This window comes from Chionomys nivalis, chromosome 9 (assembly GCF_950005125.1).
Source record: "Chionomys nivalis chromosome 9, mChiNiv1.1, whole genome shotgun sequence".
Classification (NCBI taxonomy): Eukaryota; Metazoa; Chordata; class Mammalia; order Rodentia; family Cricetidae; genus Chionomys; species Chionomys nivalis.
This window is the reverse complement of record NC_080094.1, coordinates 43,737,501-43,758,276: the sequence shown is the minus strand read 5'-3', so window position 1 is coordinate 43,758,276 and position 20,776 is coordinate 43,737,501. Positions and strand designations below refer to the sequence as shown.

General features: G+C 47.5%; 1 protein-coding gene across 5 annotated transcripts in view; it reads left to right on the top strand.

Moving 5' to 3' along the window:
• Positions 1-3,949: 3,949 nt before the first annotated feature.
• The window catches only part of Mavs (mitochondrial antiviral signaling protein), a 16,933-nt gene continuing 106 nt past the window's right edge, over positions 3,950-20,776 (top strand). Inside the window, exons 1-7 of one of the 5 annotated variants that reach the window (XM_057781832.1) lie at positions 3,950-4,004; positions 7,935-8,082; positions 9,594-9,771; positions 10,782-10,951; positions 15,883-16,108; positions 18,143-18,630; positions 19,334-20,776. The exon at positions 19,334-20,776 is cut by the window's right edge and continues 106 nt beyond it. In XM_057781832.1, coding sequence (XP_057637815.1) covers positions 7,966-8,082; positions 9,594-9,771; positions 10,782-10,951; positions 15,883-16,108; positions 18,143-18,630; positions 19,334-19,765 — 1,611 coding nt within the window. In that variant the 5' untranslated portion in view covers positions 3,950-4,004; positions 7,935-7,965 and the 3' untranslated portion in view covers positions 19,766-20,776. The other 4 variants (XM_057781831.1, XM_057781833.1, XM_057781834.1 and 1 more) reach the window with 4 other exon arrangements.

Genomic DNA, 20,776 nt, shown 5'->3' with positions numbered 1-20,776 from the left:
TTTTCCACCACAGCTCATACCTGGGCCACACTGTGTTTAAAAAACAATAGTAAATAAGCCAAACAGTGGTGGCACACGCCTCTAATGCCAACACTCGAGAGGCAGAGACAGGGAGATCTCTGTGAGTTTGAGGCCAGCCTGGTCTACAGAACGAATTTCCAGGACAGCCAGGGCTACACAGAAAAACCCTGCCTCGAAAAACCAATAAATAAATAAATAAATAAATGAAGTCACCATTTAAATGAAAACATTATTTGGTATGAAGTTGTAAAGGCAGGGATAATTTTCCTTTTGGTCTAGAAGAGTTCCTGCAAGGCTGAAGGATGTGGATGCTGCCCTTTTTGATGCCCTGTGTCACTGTCTCTGGGCCTAACCCCTGCTCTCTTGGGAAAACATGAGTTCTTACTGCTGAGCCATCACAGTGGACACAGTGTCCTTGGAGCCCTGATCTGGACAGCAATGAATTGTGGCTATGGAACAGGGGATATAACAAGCAATAAGACAGAGTAATGCGAATAACCAGTTCATTTTATCTTACTTTATAATTTTGAAAGAATTTCAGATTTACAGTTTCCAAGTAACACAAGTGCCTCTTGTCCAGCTGCAGGGCATCAGTCAGCACAGAAGAGTAAAACATGATAGAGCTTAGTGAAGATCTCACCTTTGCCCCACTACTGTCCTTTCTGTCTCGGGACCCGGCCTAGGATGGCACCTTGCATTCAGTTATTATACTACTCTGGTCTCCTTTAGTCTGGGATAGTTCTCTGATCTTTCCCTAACTTTCATGACCTTCACATTATCCCCCATCCCCACCCCCACTTTTTTTTTTTTTTTTGGTTTTTCAAGACAGGGTTTCTCTGTAGCTTTGGAGCCTGTCCTGGAACTAGCTCTGTAGACCAGGCTGGCCTCCAACTCACAGAGATCCGCCTGCCTCTGCCTCCCGAGTGCTGGGATTAAAGGCGTGTGCCACCACCGCCCGGCTTTTCCTACTTTATTTATTTATTTTTTAATATTTATTTATTTATTTATTATGTATACAATATTCTGTCTGTGTGTATGTCTGTAGGTCAGAAGAGGACACCAGACCTCATTACAGATGATTGTGAGCCACCATGTGGTTCCTGGGAATTGAACTCAGGACCTTTGGAAGAGCAGGCAATGCTCTTAACCACTGAGCCATCCCACTGAGCCATCTCTCCAGGCCTTCCCACTTTATTTTTTGAGACAAGGTCTTGCTATGTAGCCAAATTGACTTCAAACTTCAAAAGTCCTTGCCTCTACCTCAGTCTCCTAAGTGCTGGGGTCATAGACTGTATCACATGACCTCAACATTTTTGAAGTTATTCTGCATACCAGTGCTTTCCAGTAGAATTTTCTAAGAGAGAAATGTTCTTTATCTATACCCAGATGAAGTTCACTTTGGAATGTGGCCAGAGGGGCTCAGAATGCCAAAGGCATTTTTAAGAGCTGTTGACAGGTGATTGGGAACCAGACAGGCCACGAAGCTGGATTGTTCCAATACCCTTCAAAGTCCAGAAAGGACAGGGCTAACTATAACCACAATTAGAAGCCAGTTCTCACAGGCCTGATGCTCTTTTTGCAAGAATTAAGTAAAGGCTCTGTATGGTGAATTCTAATTGTTCTTAATAATAAAAACCTGGAACCAGATATCGGGGTAAATGCTGAAAGATCAGAGAAACAAAAGAGCAAGCCACTAGAGAGACTTCTTACCTCTACCAAATTCTCAGACCAAAGGGGCTGAGCTTCTGTCTCCTCTCTGTCCAGCCATATTACTTCCTTTCTCCACCTCCCTAGTGCTAATATTAAAGGCATGAGATCCCAAGTGCTGGGATCAAAGGTGTGAGCTCTATTTCTCTTTTAGACTGGTTAAACCTCTGTAAACCAGTGTGGCCTTGGACTCCTGATCTTCCTGCTTCCATCTCTCAAATTCTGGGAGTAAAGATGTGCGCCACCACTGCCTATCCTAGTGACCAGCTCTGCCCTCTGATCTTTGGGTAAGCTTTATTTGTTAGAGCACAAACAAAATATCACCCCAGAGGTCTTGGTTGTTTGCAGCAAGACTGAATCACCAATACTCACTTTTTAAAAAATTGCTTTTTACATTTTCAAATTTATTTTGTAGTCAAGGGGACAGACAGTTGTGGAGATCAGAAGAAAGCTTTCAGGAGTTCTTACACTACATTGGTCCCGGGGTCAAACTTAAGTGTGATTTGTATATGCTGAAAGTTGTGAACTATCTACACAACTACCAACAACTGTGTGGTGGTCTGAATGAAAATGGCCCCCATAGGCTCACCAGGGAGTGGCACTATTAGGAGGTGTGGCCTTATTGGAGGAAGTGTGTCACCAGGGGTGACTTCGGGTTTCAGGAGCTCAACCTAGGCCCAGTGCCTCACTCTCCCTGCCTGCTGCCTGAGGATCCAGATGTAGAAAGAGTTCAGCCTTCCTGCAGCACCATGTTTGCGTGCACTCTGCCATCCTTCCCACCGTGAGGCTAATGAACTAAACCTCTGAACTGTGAGCCAGCCCTCAAGTAAACTGCCGTGGTGTCTCTTCATAGCAATGGGAACCCTAAATAAGCCAAGCAGTAATAAAATCTCAGAGTTCTAGAATCTTTGTCACATAACTAATTCTGTTTGGCAGCAGTAGTGATTTCCCACGGAATCCCTCAGGCTTCTCTTTCGAATCTGTGCTAGACAGGAAAGTGTAACATTAAGTATGCCATTGATGCAGTTTTCAAAAATTTTCATGTTTTACATTTATGGGGGCGATAGATGCCAATGCTTTGGGAACTAATTCTCCTTCCCTCAGATTCTCAAGCTTGGTAGCAAGTGCCTTTACCTGCTGAGCCATCTCACCAGCCCCACTGATACATTTTCACGTATGCTCAAGCTGTGCACTCAGCACTCACAGCCAAAACTACAGGGCATTTCTATCCTCCAGGCGTGTCGCGGTAACTAATATGACTTCTGTTGAAGGACATTAGTTTTTACTTCTTGTTGAAACATGTGACTGGAAGCAGAACGCATGCCTTATTTTGTCTGTTAGCTGAGCACCATTTAGTCACGCCACCCATTCCACTATGTGAGAGCCTACCCCCGTTATGTGCATCGAGAAGCTGTGACCTCTCACGGCTGTGTACTGGTCACAGTCTGCCCATTCATTTTACGGATGCACATATGAATTGGTTTCATAATTTGCTTATTAAGAATAAAGATACTAGAGTCTTTTCTAATGGATGTAGTTTTTAAAAAGATTTTAATCTTAGCTTTAATTACCTGGGTAGGTGTGCAGTGAGTACAGGTGCCAGAGGAGGCCAGAGGTGTCGGGTCACCTGGTGCTGGAGTCAAAAGCGTTTGTAAGGCGCCAGACATGGGTTCATAGCTCAAAGTCTTTTACTGCATCATATTCCCACGGTCCCTGCTCGTGTCGCCTGGCTAGGCACTCACGCCCCTGTGACATCTGCGTGACAGCGCACCTTTGCGGAGCACTGCGTGCCAGGCACTGGTAACCCTCACTCCTCCAGCATCTGACTAAAAAGGAGAGCTGCTTTGCTTGAGGAGGTGGGACAGAATCCAAGAACGCCAGTTTTCTGGGCTTCTGGACTTCCCGTGGAAACTGCTCTAGACCAAGCAAGAAGAGAATAATCTGCTCGTTCATGCCTCTGCAGGGAACCAGAACGGCCCCCAAGCAAGAACTAGCAGCTAGAGCAGCGGCTCATGAACCAGGGGCGCATCCAAAGGCCCCCACGACCGGGCTGGCCCTCCTTAGCTCTGGACCTTCCTGCCCAATCAACAACCTTACTTCCATCCTGTCCAGACCCTGCCCAGCCAATGGCAGAGTTTCCGGCCCCACCCCTCCCTAGCTCCTCCCCGCGCCCTGGCCAATGGCCGCGCGGCTCTCCCCGCCCCGCCCTCTTGATCTGGGAGGGTTCTGCACGGTCGTACGCGGGTCAACCTGTTGACTAGTCTGGTTTCCTCTCGGTAAGTTCGCAGCCCGGGAGTGGGTTCTCACGGCTCAGTGCTCACCATTGCCCTTCAGGGAGGGGGCCTTGGCCAGAGCCCAGTGCGGCGCGGAGTCCGCAGGAGCGCCCCGGGCCTGGGCACGCGGGGTCGGGGAGGCTCCCGACGGGATTATGGGAGAGCGCGTCCCGCCCCACGCGGATTCGGGACCCTGGGAGTTCCTCGAGCCGCATCCGGCACCTTTAGTGAGCAGGTAGGTGGTGCAGAGCGTTTGCCCGGGCTGGATAGGAGGAACCTCGGCGTGCCTCCTGCCTCTCCCTGGCCCTGATGACTCCAACGAGGCCTGGCTGCGCGCAACGACCTGTGGCAGTCGCACCAGGGAGTAGGCCTGCCAGCCCGGAGTACGGTCTGATCCCGGGTCTGGACAGTTGTGGGCAGTGACACCTGTTCAAAACAGGCTCCCTGCGCTTGGAGACCTGGGCCCCGCCGGGAATCTAGTTTGAGGCCAGGAGACGTGTCCCTCGGGAGTGTGGATATTTCTTTCCGTGACCCAGTCGGAAACTCCGTGGAAGTCAGGTCGGAAGCTTTGCTGTGTCCAGGATACCCCTGCCATCTCCTTTTCTCTGAGATGGGAAAGAAGTTTGAGGAAAAGGATGAAAACGAAAGAAAAAAATGTTCTCTGGATACCGTCAAGCTTCCAAAACCTGAAGGGCGTTCGGCCTTGATCTCTGAAAGGTGAATGTCAGCGAGGGTTGCATTAGCACCAGCCGTGTCTGAGAGATTTATGCTTCAGAGAGCCTAAATGCCGCATCTTCTCACCCTGTAGACGCGTCCCCAGGCAATGACCTTGACATAAAAATGGACTTTGTGACTCTCCTTCGGGGCCTCTCTGCTCTGTTAGTCCACGGCAAAAAGTCTGGGTTCAAATCCCACAGGGTCAGTATAGTATCACTTCCTTCTTGCTTGTGATTGTGTCAGAGGACTAGCTGAAAGAACCGTAGGCTGCTCCTGGTAACAGCGAACCTTCAAGAGAGAACAAATGAGAGACTCCTCTGCTTTTGGTGGGGCTACATGCCCCCCATCTGTGCCTTCAGGCTTGTGGCTGGACTGCAGAAAATTGCTAGTTTGAGTCCCTCGTCATATCTTTCTAGGTGATCTGGGAAAGGAGGGGCCAAGGCTTCACCAGCCTGTCTGCCCCAGAACTCTTCATCTCCCGGAGGCTCAACAGACCCTAATCTTACCTCCCTGATCTCCTAACCTTCCATCTGTGGCTCTCCAAAGGAATGTAGCATTTGGTAGTTAGCAGTGCCGGTGATATCGTGAGTCGTGGGTCACTAGGCAAAACTGGTATTTCCTCTCACGTGTGGCCAGGGCCTGCACCTGGAGCAGCTACGCTGTCTCCCAGAGGCCCCATACTCAATAAAGAGCACCTGGTTCTCCCTTCTCCCCCTTCTTCTGTTTTGAACAATACTCTTGGAATCCAGCAACAAGTTGACCTTGTCACAATGGAGCTCTGAAGTGCTGCTGTCTTTCTGTAACTTCCCCCTGACTTCCCTAGTGTAGGCTGGCACCTCCCCTGCCCCAGCTTCCAAGAAACAAAGTTTCGTTCTTTTCCCCCACCTCCCCGTGTACACAAAGCACCAGGAACATAGCTGCCCAGCCCCACTTCTGTGATTGCCATCCTGGCCACACCCATCCCCCCCCACTTTGGTCTCTTGTCATTCTCCTTCCATCCCTGGCTTTCCAAAGGCCTTAGAGTTCTGTGATGCAAGTTGAGCTTCCACTTTCCCGTGATTCCTTCTTTCACACCAAGTAAAACTCAAAAGTCCTTCCCACAACCCCTTACCTGCTAGCCTCCTCTTTGACCTTGACTTCCGCCCCTCTTAGCATTCCAAACCACTTCTCTCACCACCTTTCTCTTCAGACACTCCTAGTGCTTAGAATCTGGGGTGTTTGAGGAGAAATACACATTTTTTTTATTGATATTTATTGAGCTCTACATTTTTCTCTGCTCCCCTCCCTGCCTCTCCCCTCCCCCCCTTCAATTCTCCCTCAAGGTCCCCATGCTCCCAATTTACTCAGGAGATCATGTCTTTTTCTAATTTCTACTTCCCATATAGATTAGATCTATGTAAGTCTCTTTTAGTGTCTGCATTGTTGTCTAAGTTCTCTGGAATTGTGATTTGTAGGCTGGCTGCTTTATGTTTAAAAACCACCTATGAGTGAGTACATGTGATAATTGTCTTTCTGTGTCTGGGTTACCTCACTCAAAATAATGTTTTCTAGCTCCATTCATTTTCCTGCAAAATTCAAGATGTCATTATTTTTTTCTGCTGTGTAATACTCCATTGTGTAAATGTACCACATTTTCCTTATCTAAGGTCGAGGGGCATTTAGGTTGTTTCCAGGTTCTGGCTATGATAAACGAAGCTGCTATGAACATAGTTGAGCACATGTCCTTGTGGCACAATTGAGCGTCTTTGGATATATACCCAAAAGTGGTATTACTGGATCTTGAGGAAGGTTGTTTCCTAATTTTCTGAAAAATCGCCACACTGACATTCAAAGGGGTTGTACCAGTTTGCATTCCCACCAGCAATGCAGAAGTGTTCCCTTTTCCCCACAACCTCTCCAGCATAAGCTGTCATCAGTGGAGAAACACACATCTTAAACGTTTGCATCTGCTTTGCCTTCTGCTCAGAACTCTTTTCACAGTGAAGGACCGCACAGTGTAGATGCTACCAATCAGAGGGCCTTCCTTGAGCACTCAGTTCAAGCAGGGCATTTCCTCCTGGAGTTCTGGCCCATTGTCTCATTTCACTTCCTTCGTAATCAGAATACTTTCTGGACTTGTCGTCTGGAGATGTGCAAACTGACCTGTGACCGCTTCCACTCCATAGCACATAGATTGGATGCATGTGGAGGGCACATAGACCTTGCTTTCTTAGCCCTGATGGGGAGGATGCTGCATAAGTAATGCTTGCTTGCATTTAAGGCACTTTAAATGTTTACACTTAGGGCCCAGCAGTGGTGGCAGGAGCAGAGGCAGGAGGATCTCTGTGAGTTCGAATCCAGTCTAGTCTACAAGAGCTAATTCCAGGACAGGCTCCAAAGCTACAAAAAAAACCCTATCTCGGGGAATAAAAAAGGTTTACATTTAGGGTCAGTGAAATGGCTCAGCCGGTAAAAGTGCTTGCTGTGTTAGCCTGATGAACCCAAAATGGAAGGAGAGAATCAACTCAGAAACTGTCCTCGTTTTCGTGTGTGTGCTTGTGACTATGTGCACACATTCACACACCCACAATACACGTACAATAGTAAGTGAATAAGAATTTAAAAGTGGCTCATTTAAAAAATATAAGCTTAAGGGGACTGGAGAGAAGGCTCAGTGGTTAAGAACACTGCTGCTCTTCCAGAGGTCTGGATTTGAGTCCCAGCAGCCAGATTGCATTTCACGACCATTTGTAACTCAGTTCCAGAGGATGGGATGCCATCTGCTGGCCTCTGAAGGCATGTGGTGCATAGACGTACATGCAGGCAAAACACCCATGCACATAAAATATAAATAAATCTTGGGGCTGGAGAGGTGGCTCAGCACTTAGGAGAGTGCACTGCTGTTCAGAGGACCAGAGTTCAGATCCTGGCACCCACATCTGGCAGCTTATACGACTGTCTGTCACTCTAGCTCCAGGGGTTCCAATGCCCTCTTCTGGTCTCCCCAGGTCCCTTCCCTTATGTACATATCCATACTCATACCCACACACATACACATAATTTTTTTTAAATTAATAAAGGAAATCTTTAAAAAAAAGAAGTGAGGAAGTTAAAAATAAAAAAGCAAAGATTCTTGAAAGCTGAGAAAGATTGCCTTCCTCCGACCCTCTGTCAACTTGTTGCCCTGTGTGATCTTTCTTCCAGTCCATCTCTCTCAGTCCATCCCATCCTTCCCAGGGCCAGAGTCCACTCCAGAAGCTGAGCAGCCATGACATTTGCTGAAGAGAAGACCTATAAGTATATCCGGGACAACCACAGCAAGTTTTGCTGTGTTGACGTTTTGGAGATCCTGCCTTACCTATCCTGCCTCACACCCAGTGACCAGGTGAGCCAGGGAAGCTGCAGCTGGCCAGTGCTCTGAGCACAGGGCCGTCCCATCCAAGTTCAGCCTCTCCCAACCCTTCTCCTAGACCAAGGCCTCTGAGGCTGCTGCCTGCCCTGCTTTATTGACTTTCAGATCAAGTGTATTAACGGTGGCTTTCCTAACATGGTTGATTTCCTTTTGTTTTTATGTTGCACTCAAGAACTTGACCCCAGATCGGCAGGTTTCCAGGCTCTGGCTCCCTAATTTTTCAAAACCTTCTCTTTGCCTGTCCTTGGATCTTGGTCCTACTTGGTTCTGATTCGTTCTCTCCTAGGATATATATATATTTTATTACGTATACAATGTTCTGTGTGTATACCTGCAGGCCAGAAGAGGGCACCAGACCTCATTACAGATGGCTGTGAGCCACCATGTGGTTGCTGGGAATTGAACTCAGGACCTTTGGAAGAGCAGGCCATGCTCTTAACCGCTGAGCCATCTCTCCAGCCCCCTCTCCTAGGATCTTATCTTGGGATAGAGTCTGGAGTGTCAGTTCTGAGGACCCCACCACCACGACTTCCTGCGGGCTCCTGCTCTCACCAGCCAGTGAAGTGGTTTATATTTGGGCTCTTCTCAGATGGCGCAGGTTCCTGTGCTCCCAGAAGCTGCCTGTGTGCTGTAGGGGTCTCCAGAGTGCTGTTGTTTTCTGTGCAGTCTCCTGTGCGGACAGTGTTACAGTGCAGGGCTGGGCACTCCGGAGACTACTGGCCTCACCCTGCCATCTAGTGTGTAGTAAATATTTCTTGTGATTTGTCACTTGTTTCTCTCTTCTTCACTTCCTCCTAATCCTCTACCAAGTTTTCTTCCTCCTCCTCTCCCTTCCTGCCTTCTTTCCTCCTTCCTTTCTCTTTCTTCAAACAAGGTCTTCCTACATAGCCCATTCTGGTATCAAACCCCATAATATCCTCCGTCGACCTCCCCAGTGTTGAGACTAACAAGCTGATTGATCGTTTTCAAGTGGGAATCCCCCTGAATAATTAAAACAGAAAACCTACAGCTGCTGTTGTATTTCTGCTCTTGCCTGCCTGGCTTCCCATTCTTGGTCCCCTCCCTCTTCTTCTCTGTCCCCTTTCATCCCATTGTTGCTGGGCCCCTTTGCCTTCTCAACTCACTCACTCTTCCCTTTGCTTGAGGAGCTGCCTCATTCAAGCTTTGCCCCCTTTGCTGCTTTGCTTCTGCTAAGCCTCTGCCTCTTCATCCGTAAAGTAGGGATGATCATAGCGTTTAATGGGACAGCGCCTGCAAACCTAAACATGGCCTTCGCCTTTTCCTGGCAGCTGCCTTGATTGTTGATTGTGCTTCCTCATTCCATATGTGGGCTACCACCCTGACCTTGTCCTGACTCTCACCCAGTTTCAGGTAGCTGCCTTCCTCTTGTGGCTTTCTTAGTATCCCCTTTGCAGTAGCTCTTGTCTGAGTGGAGAAAAGGCTAGGCCACCTGGCCTGAGCAGGGCGGCTGTGCTGTCTTCCAGGATCAACTGCGGGCTTCCTACAAGCAACTAGGGAACCGGGACACACTCTGGGACCTCTTCCATAAGCTCCAGCGTCGAGTTGGCTGGGTAGAGGTCTTCATCCGGGCCCTGAGACTTTGTGAGCTGCCTGGGCTGGCTGAGCAAGTGACTCGAGTGTATCAGAGCTACCTGCCTCCTGGTGAGCATCTTGCCCTTGCCTCCTTCCTGGGCCCTATCTCCCTCTTCCTTCACCTTGTACCTCCTGCCTTTCTGTCTCCATCGCTCTCCATCATAGGATATACCTGAGTTTAATCCAGCTGAGCCACTCACTAGCTGTGTGTCCCTTTGCCCATATCCCTTAATTTCTTAGTCTGTCACAGTGGGGCTGATGGCCACATTCCTCATGTGTGGCTGCAGTGGATAGACACCCCAGGGTGATGCCTTGAGTGTTAGCTGGGGTTTCATGACTCCCCTATGCCCGGCCCAAGGCACCTGCTGTCAGTTTTGTAGCTCTGATGTTTGCCTCCCTACTTGGTCCTCATTTTCTCTCCTGTCTCCTTTCTTTACAATGGAGAGTACAGAGTCTACACCCAATCGTTCACCCCACTCTTCATTTCTCTTTCCCTCCCCAAGGTTTCTCTGAGAACATCCTGGTTTCTAAGCCCAACACCCAGCTGCACAGTTGTTCCTTAATTCCTCTTAATGTTCCTGCCAAGTCATGTGGCGGGGCGGGGGGTGGGGGGAGGCAGTGTTGGTAGTTGTCCCCGAAGAGAAGATCCAGAAAAAAAAGTCAAGCCAATCTTGAACACACGTGTTTGCTTTTCTTTCCCTTTTGCTCCCTTCTTTCCAAGTTGGTGTCTTCATCTGTGGAAGTCAACAGTGCTCTCTCAAATAGAGATGACTGTGGTGGGGTCATAGATGGGCTGTGGCAAGGGTCAGTTGAGGATGACAGCTGTGAGGGAAAGCCTTGGGACAGAGAGGAGTGACCACTGGCAGCGTGGCTGGGCTCATGCCCCCCATCTCTCTCGCCACCTTTCCTGTCTTCTCCAGCTGCTCTTCCCCCACCCCTCCTCAGTGATGCTTTCACCCCACATCAGGTCAGTTTTCGGAGTTATTTAAGGGAGACAAGACGCCCCAGAGCTTCCAGGTCTGGTAATAACTAGGACACTTGTGATTCTTTCTGGACATCACTATGTCTTTGTTCTTTAGGGACTTCACTCCGCTCCCTAGCGCCACTGGAGTCACCAGCAATTCCTGCCACAGCTGCAGGACCTTCTGCCTATGCTCCAGGCCACAGCATTCCTGACAATGGCTACCAAGAGAAACCAAGCTACCCCAGGCCTGTCCAGGACACCCAGCCACCAAGGTCCCCAGGAGAGGTAGGTTCTCACAGTCCACTTCAAGCTTGCTGCTTTTTGTTTGCTTGTTGTTTTTTTGTTTTTCGAGACAGGGTTTCTCTGTAGCTTTGGTTTGTTTTTTTTTTTTTTTTTTGTCTAGAATTTCTTTTTTTTCTTTCTTTCTTTCTTTCTTTCTTTCTTTCTTTCTTTCTTTATTTTTATTCTTTTTTAATTAAGATTTCCATCTGCTCCCTGTTTCCCATTTCCCTCCCCCTTCTCTGTAGCTTTGGAGCCTGTCCTGGAACTCGCTCTTGTGTTGTAATAAGAGCTGCAGGGCTGCGTCCCCAGCACCCGGCCGCCCACATGGCTAGCTTATGCCCCGAAATAATTACACGGAAACTGTATTCTTTTAATCACTGCCTAGCCCATTAGTTCCAGCCTCTTATTGGCTAGCTCTTACATATTGATCTAACCCATTTCTAATATTCTGTGTAGTACCACGAGCTGGCTTACCAGGAAAGATCTTAACCTGCGTCTGTCTGGAGTGGGAGAATCATGGCGACTCCTCACTCGGCTCCTTTCTCCCAGCATCCTGTCTGTTTACTCCACCCACTTAAGGGCTGGCCTATAAATGGGCCTAGGCAGTTTCTTTATTATTTAACCAATGACCTTCCTCCATCATTTCCCCTTTTTCTGTTTAAACAAAAAAAAGGCTTTCATTTTAACATAGTAAGATTACATATAGCAAAACAGTTATCAAGCAAGAATTACAGTTACAATATTTATATCTATTTTATCTTTTATCATAACTAAGGAAAACTATAACTATAACTAACCATTCTTCAACTCCATCAAAGACTCCAGAAGGATATAATATTACCTAAGCAAACAAGAGATCCAAAGCTCTAGAAATGACAGAGACATTTCACTGCCTGGACAGTCACTCAAAGTTCCTCTGTACCGTTGGGGCATCCATCTTCAGCCTTCAGGCCCATAGTATCCAGCAGACATTTCCATGAAGCAGGAAAATTCCAAAGACAGTTCAGTCACTTTCTGCTGTGTCCTGCAGAATGTCTCGCAGACTCTTTCGGAGTTCGGAGTTAGGAACCCCGAAAGACCATCTCACCTTTAGGCAAGTTCAGCAGTCCTTTTTCTGCGAGTTCTTTGTGTCCAGTTTATGCATCAGTCCATGCAAGAGCAGTTTCTTGTCCAAATGGCTATCAAACTCCATAAGGAGCCTCTTCAATGCCCATCTTCCTCTTGAAGTAGATTGGTGCTGCCAGGAGCAGACGTGTCTCATTATCATGAAAAGCCCTAAGTTATTAAAACATTAAATGCCATATTCTGCAGTCTTTGAAAGATATGAAGAATGCCTATCTAGCTGAAATATATCTATGCACATCTAGAAAATCTAACTAACATGACTAAAAGCTTGACAATTATCGATGATTATCCATTAACAACCTATATTTACATTACATTTTTAAATGAACTACATAATCACAATACCTTAAGAACAGAAATACATATACATATAACAAAATTAACCTTAAAATCCATACCAATGCAAATTATTCATATCTATATCATTTCCCCTTTAAATGTAAAAGAACATTTATAAACCATATTTGGGAACATGGGCGCAGTTCTTCTCTCCAAACTGCTTCCTGCTGAATGGGGGCGCTGTATTTAGATCTTTCATGGTGTAACCTGTGTGTCAGGGTCATCTCAGTCGGCAGTTGAGTGAAGTAATTTTCCGAAGGTGTTCACAGCAACCTTTCAGGAGGGCATGGTCTATCATACCATATTGGGATAGACACAATCCACAGAGTCTCATCCTCTGTGAAAACAAAAGAAGACCCTCTCCAAAGCATCATATACTTAGACCCATATTCTGAAATCATAATACCCTTATATCCATTCTGGTTTAGCTTGGCAGCCCATATAATAAAATGTCTCTCTGTACTTAGCTCCTTTACAGTCAAAAATTTTAAAGAAAACACAATAATACAAAGAATCCAGACTCTCTGTGAATTTTCCATTTTTACGTGGCTTATTTTTCTTTATTTCTTTTAATCTATAACTATCTGTACTCTGTCTCTTTAAAGACTTTACCCCCCTTTTTTAAGGGCATTAATTTTATTCTCTCTCTATATATATTTTTTATCTCTCTCAAGCCTACGTACATTCATCCAACACTGTGACCCATAGAGGTCTTTTATGTCTGAATCTGTTTTATTGTGAATCTGTAATTTTTTTTACTATCCAGGAGCATTTCTTAAAATGTTAAGCATTTTTTAAAAAATTAAGTTGCACCATGTACAGATAATACGGTACCGCCTGTGTCCTGCTCAGTTCAAACCTTAACTGCGCTGTTATTATGGTAATTACGGTAGTTCCTGCCTGAGACCAACACAGTTCAGCATGGCGGAGCTGAGCCCTCCGTCCTCAGAGCCATTAGGTGCCCCTGAGCCACACACAGTTCCAGGCACACAGCAGTCCACATTGCCATCAAACAAATCGTAGCACTTTATTCCAAATGCTCCATTCAAAGACTCTGTATCCTGCAGGAGCCAGACAGAGATCGCGATGGCGGCACAGCCCAGAAAGCCGGCATTTTAAAACAGCCAGTTTTTTCCTGTTGCTGAGTCAGGACAATTTCTTTGTGGCACGCAACCCACAAACAGCAAAAAACTGTCTTGAATTGTCTCTCTCTCCTTTTTAAGCCCTCTCAGGTTTTACGTGGAGTTCATTATCACGCTGGGCGCCACTCTGTTGTAATAGGAACGGCGGGGCTGCGTCCCCGGCACCCAGCCGCCCACATGGCTAGCTTATGCCCCGAAATAATTACACGGAAACTGTATTCTTTTAATCACTGCCTGGCCCATTTGTTCCATCCTCTTATTGGCTAGCTCTTACATATTGATCTAACCCATTTCTAATATTCTGTGTAGTACCACGAGCTGGCTTACCAAGAAAGATCTTAACCTGCGTCTGTGTCTGGTGGGCGAATCATGGCGACTCCCTGACTCAGCTTCTTTCTCCCAGCATCCTGTCTGTTTACCCCGCCTACCTAATTTTCTGTCCTATTAAAGGGGCCAAGGCAGTTTCTTTATTACTTAACCAATGAAACAACAGATAGAAAGATGACCCACCTCCATTGTACATTTCTACCTCTGATACTATGACATTGTTTACAGTTGAAGATCATTGTCTTCATATATTGCACAGTTGTTTATTCTTTTAGTCTTCAAAGTTAGATAGGTATTGAGAATTATATGTTTGTCATATTTATTTTTAAGTTTATCAGGTCTTTTAGTTACATAGAGATTATATTTAGTATAGATAGTATGATCTTCAGCCTCTTCGAAGAGCTGTAGAAAATGGCCTTTAATCTAACCTAAAATTTCTATGCCAAAGAGACACAATTACTCCTGGCAACACCACTCTACTCCCGAGAGAACGTTGAGCACCAAAGACACTCCACTGGGAGCTTGTCTTCTTGGCAGAACTGGCCTTTGGGTTAAGAAAAGCCCATACCTCAACTTCTGACAAAGATACAGAATATCCCTAAGTGGATGAAACAGGATTGTCTTATCTTGCCAAGACAGGGTAGGATAGTCCTAAGAAAGTTCCTTGCCTTTAATAATGGTATGCCAGTTATGTTAGGCCTTAGCCAAAGTTGGTTGACTCAACATTGCAAACGAGACTTTGGGTGATTGCCCAGGTAGTCAGTTGTCTCTGTCAATTGTTGCACATTTTGGATATCTCTCGATTGTTAAGTGATATTTATTCCCTTCTCAGATCTTTGACGGAGTTGAAGATTATATAATTGTAGTTACTCTCTATGTTATTTAGACTCCTTGAGATAGAATGTTTAGCAAAAGTTTTGTTCTCAATATTGTTTGTTATATTTATTATTTGTTATTATTGTATATAGTTGTATTTGGTTTGGTTCTATCTTATTTAGACAAAAGGGGGAGATGTAGGGACATAGCCCCACCCATTGGGGGCGTGTTCGCCTCGGGCTAATGTTTACGGATAAATCTGCCGGGCGTGAGCCCAGCAGCCCTTTTTCTTTTGCTCCGCTTTTCCGGTACACCGCGGGAACCTGTGGTCCTGTAAGTTTATTTCCTTATTAAAGCTGTATATATCTATATAATCTGTCTACATTCATTTGCGCCACCACACTCTTGCAGCAGCCTGGCCTCAAACTCACAGAGATCCGCCTGCCTCTGCCTCCCGAGTGCTGGGATTAAAGTTGTGCGCCACCATAGCCCAGCCTCTTTTTGTTTATTTAAAGATTTTATTTATATATTATGTATACAGCGTTCTGCAGGCTAGAAGTGGGTACCAGATCTCATTATAGATAGATGTGAGTCACCATGTGGGTGCTGGGAATTAAACTCAGGACCTCTGGAAGGAAGAGCAGCCAGTGCTCTTAACCACTGAGCAATCTCTCCAGCCTCCCAGTTTTTGTTTTTCTAAAGCATTTGAGGTCATCCTGGGAGGCTGGATGTAGCTCTCAATTGGTGGAGTTCTTGCCTAGTATACACACAACCCTGAGTTCATTTTCAGCACCATTTAAACTGGGCATGATGACACACAACTATAAACCTAATGCAGAGGAGAAGCAGGTAGACCAGAAGTTATCTTTAGCTACATAGTAAGTTCAAGGCTAGGGTGAGATACAAAAGACCCTATCTGAAACAAACAAACAAAAACAGTAACAGCAACAACAAAACCAAGTAGGCACTAGGAACTCAAGACATATTAGACAAGTATATTATTGATCAGTTACCCCATGGTATGTGCAGGTTACCTATGACCAGAAGCAAGGCAAGGGTTCCCAGGGTCCTGGGAACAGGAGCTGAGGCCTATAGGAGATGCCCCATAAATATCTGCTGTTCTTTATAAATATTTGTCAGCTCTTGGGAGAAACAATTTCTTTATTACCATTTCCTCTGTTGCAGAACTCAGAGCAAGTCCCACAGGCCAGCTTCGGGGCTGGTGACTCTCTGATGCCCTCACCTAACCTACAAGCTCTTAGTCCTCAGCCCTCCAGAGAGCATCATGGTCAAGAACCAGAACGGGGTGGCACGTCCACAGCAAGTATGCATCGAAAGTGGTATCCTCAGACCTCCCAAGGGAAGGGTAGGGTTACAGTTACCACTTGGCCTTCCTCGGACAGGATGCAGGGTAGGAATAAAGATGCACGTCAGAGAGCATGCATGTGTGCTTATATGTGCATGTGTGTATGTGTGAGTAGAGTAGCAGCAGCTTCAGTCGCAGTCATTTATTAGCACATGGCTCAGCTGGGTAGGTCTTCCGGTCTTGTTGACTTCCTCCCGTGCATTCCCTGACATACACACATGCTCTGCTGCTGTCCGTCGTTGACTGGTGCCTCTCTCATCCTCTAGCATGCAAACCCATCTCATGCCGTCAGGGCAAGACTCTGGATAAAAGAGAGGCAGGGCTGTGAGGCATAGGCTCAAAACTGGCCTCATTACTCCTGCTGTGTTTTGTGGTCAAAAAATAAGGTCAGCCCAGATTCTGAGAACGGATAAACTGGCACAATCATTGGGGACTGTGATTGCTGTGTGGGTGTGTTGCTGCGCATTGCTACGCGTGAGAGAGAGAGTTACTCGGGTAAAAGGGCTGAAGACGGGAGGATAGCATAGGACTAGCTGATGAGGGAGCTCTGAAACCCTGCTATGCACAAGGAGAGCTCTAGTTCCCAGCTGTGGTGGCTACAATCAGAATGGCTCCTGGAAGCTCATACATCTGAGTACTTAGTCCCTATCTAGTGGAACCATGTAGAAAGAACTAGGAAGAGGTGGGCTTAGAAGTTTGTTTGTTTTTCGAGACAGGGTTTTTCTGTAGCTTTGGAGCCTGTCCTGGAACTAGCTCTTGTAGACCAGGCTGGCCTTGAACTCACAGAGATCAACCTGCTTCTGCCTCCCGAGTACTGGGATTAAAGGTGTCCACCACCACCTGGCAGGCTTAGAGGTTTCAAAAGCTCATGCCATCCCCGGTTAGCACTTTCTCTCTCCCTCTCTCTCCCTCATGCTTGTGGATCACATGTAAGCTCTCAGCTACTGTTCCAACACCATGCCTGCCTGCTGCCATGCTCCCCACTGTGATGGTCATGGACTCTAACCCCCTGGAACTATGCGCCCCAAATTAAGTGATTTCTTTTATAAGTTGTCTTGGTCATGGTGTTGTCATAATCATAGAAAAGTAACCAAGACCCCAGGAAATCACTGAAGTGTTTCAGCTCCAGATGAGTCGTCAGTCGGATCAGAACCTGGCGCTCCCCCCAGGACTGTCCTCGGTCCACCCTGGCTTTCCAGTCTAGAATGGCTCACCTCTGCTTTCCTGATTCTGTTCTGTTTGTCACTGGTGCCTGGTCAGCCCTCGGTACCCTGGAATTGCTGTGTAAACAGTTAAAGGTTGGGGAAAATTATCTTAGTGCTCCCGACTTCTTTCATCCCTAAACAGCCCTCAGTCAACCATTTGTGCTTTGTAATGTCAGCTTGTCACAAGGCATTTCTCAGGAAATACTGCTGTGAACCATGGGGGCAGAGGGCACTTCGTTTGTAGTATGTTTGTGATCCCGTGCCAGATTTTGTTAGGTTTAGGGTGAGACAGCAGACATCACTTCTGATGTTCGTCATCCTTGGCATGTGTATCCTGAGAGTTCTGTGCAGAGTCTCATGCCATCAGCTTTATGTATGTTACTATCTGCTACTTCCGGATTCCCCAGATCAGGCTCCCTTCCTGGGACTACTGGGTCTTTATTCCTGGGGGCATAAACCTGTGGTTTGATTGACTGGTGTTAGTGGTTCTATTGGGCCGTCCTGCTGTCCCCTGCCCTGATTCAGGACTGCTCCTGCTGGAAGGTAGCAGGGGACAGCAGTGAGGGGAATGTCTCAGGGAGAAGAGGCAGAAGTGGGGCAAGAGGCAGGTGTCCAGGGTGGAAGGAAAAAAGAATAATTTATAACACGCATCAAGCTTTTGGGTGTGAATGAAAGTAGAGGCCATTTTATTTTGGTGATAGGACAGACTAGGGCTCTGTGTCAAGGACTGAGGGCAAGAATCTTCCCCATGAGCCGAAATTGGGAGACCAGATACAGCAGGGACAGTGTAACCAAGGGCCTGGGGACCGTTCTCTAGCCCTCAACACAAAACAGTCCTTTGAGTTTGTTTCTGTTTCTGTCTCCTTACCTGAAGGTGTTGACTCCATTCCCATACCGCAGCATGGACCTGTGTCTCCCACTGTCTCCTTCCAGCCCCTTCCACGTACTACCCGTAGGACAAGCCACGTGCCTGGGGCCACGGGATCTGTTCCATCTCCTGATACCTCCTTGTCTCCCCCTTCCACTGAATTGGCTTATGCAAAGGGAGCTGGTGACCAGGCCAAGGCTGCCCCCTGTCTCAGCACTGATGGGGGAGAACTCACCAATTCTATAACTACCAGCTCAGTGCCTTCTACCAAATTGGTACCAACAACTACTGTGTCTTCCAAAGTATCCTCCAAGTTGCCGATCAGTTCAAAGCCCACTGCTGCAGTGCCCTCTTCTGTGCTCACCAATACAACACCATCAAAGTTACCCATCAACTCAGCATATGCTGGCGCAATGCCGTCCAAAGTGCCTGCTAGTGTGGCCAAAGCACCTGCCAACATAATGCCACCTAACAGGAGCAGCAGCAAAGCCAAGGTGAGTCTTTCTTCCTCCTAATAGTGACTCAGTCCACTTTGCCAAGACAGCTGATCCTCTGCCCCACCCTCAGACCCTTTTAGTCTCTGTGCTGTCTCTGATCTGGTTCTTCAAGGTGTTCTTCAAGGTGTTGGTGTGTTCAAGCCTCGTCCAGCCCTTACCCCTTGTTTGCAGGAGGAATGGTAGTCATGAGAACTTCTTAGCATAGACCTTCAGCAGCGTGGGGCATGAGACCACCCACATTGACATGTATATTAACTCATTTGGGGCTTTGAGCAGTACCACTTTGTAGATGAAGTAGTGAGGAATGAACTTGGTGGCTTATGTGCCCTGTTCTTCATTGGACAGTGGTCTCAGGCATCTGTCTTGGAGCAGCTACTCCAACCCAGTGACCCATATAGCCACTTTCCCTGTTTATCTGAAGGAACCAAGTTCACAAACCTTTGGATCTTGTGGCTGCCTTGTTGCTCTCGGGCCCAGATAGTACAAGATGGCCCCAACAAGGGCTCCCTAGCAGTGACGCTCACAGCAGCTTATGGAGTGGGAGAGGGCTGCCTTGGTCACTTCCTTCCCAGCTGTGTGTTGACTCCCCAAGAGAGGGTGATTTCAGCTATTATGGGATGCAAGTTCATGCCCTGACCACACAACCTAGCTTGTCTTCCTGTCACCTGAACTCCTTCTACCACTCTCCTTGTGTTTCCAGGAGACCCTAGAGCCTCCAGCAACCACAAGTACCACTGGAGGCAACCTGCCCGGACCAGATGGCAGCTTCAGGAGCTTGCGCTCCACGACTGAGATGAGCAAACCAGGTGTGCTGGTGTCCCAGGTGGATGAGCCGTTTTCAGGCTGTTCTCTGGACCTTGCCATCAGCTCCAGCAGCTCCTTCGGCTCAGGACCCAATCATGGGCCGGAGGAGAATGAGTATTCGTCCTTTAGGATCCAGGTGGACGAGAGCCCCAGTGCTGACCTCCTGGAAGGAAGCCCTGGGCCACGAGCCACCCAGAAGCCCCCAGAAGAGAAAGAAGAGCTTTGTGCCAGTTCAGTATCCTGGGTTAAGTGGCTCGGGGCAACCGGTGCACTCTTGGCCGCATTCTTGGCAGTGATGCTGTACCGTAGTAGGCGCCTGGCCCAGTGAAGCCTCAGCTGTGTGTCACTCACTTGCTCAGTTCCGTCAAGCATGTTCTCTAGGCTCGGGCTGGTGGAGGCTGAGTTAGGGGAACCTAGAGATGGTGATTCCTTCAAGTGCTCCATCCTCTGTGGGGTAGGGGAGAGATTCTTTCCATCCTAGTTCATGCCATCTTTTGGTCTTTAGGTGTTTGCGGCACTGGGTTAGCTCCACCACTTCTGACCTGGCCACACGGCAGTTTAGGATCTCATGCTATGTGCTTCTAAGCAGGTGTCCCCATCAGTCTCATCCCTCTTGGCCCAAGCCTGAAGATCAGGAGGTGTCACTCTGTTGACAGTGCCCCTCGTCCTGCCCAGGCTCCTTGAAACATAAGCACAGGTATATTGGTGAGAGCTCCCATAACATCTTGTGCCTTCCACCAGCAGTCTGGCCTAAGGCCTTGGCACTAGAGCCTGGGAGTAGCGGAGTGGCTGGTTTCTAGGAAGCTTTGAATACTCTGTCTCTCTGTAACCCCTCCACAGGCAGGCTACCCTAAGGGAAGGTCACGCGGTTCCCTATGGACTCCAAGAAAGCCAGAAGCAGCTGCCAGGCCTGAGGAAGACCCTGGGAGCCCTCCTCTAGCCTCCTTACCTCCTCCTCTTCACATTTTCCCTCCTGGTCTCCATTCTCTTTGGCTTCCTACCCTGGATGATGGAACACTAGTGGGCGGAGCTCAGGCTGGGCTTGGATTTCAGTTCTATTCTTTCTCTGGCATTACCCGATGTTTGGCTTCTCTAGTCCTTTTCCCAGAGTAGACAGTGAGCAGCTCTTGCTTTTACTGGGCTCTTTTGAGACTGGAGGATATAGATATTACATAATGCCTAGCCCAGAGGGTATGATCACCAAGTACTTACCCTCCTGTCCAGCCTGGCCAAACTAAGGTGAGCTTGAGAGGCAGAGTTCAGGTTTGTAATGGCACAGTCTTTGTCTTTAAGAGGACAGCCTTGGCCTACGTAGTGCTTCCGTGTCTCTCTGGCCCTG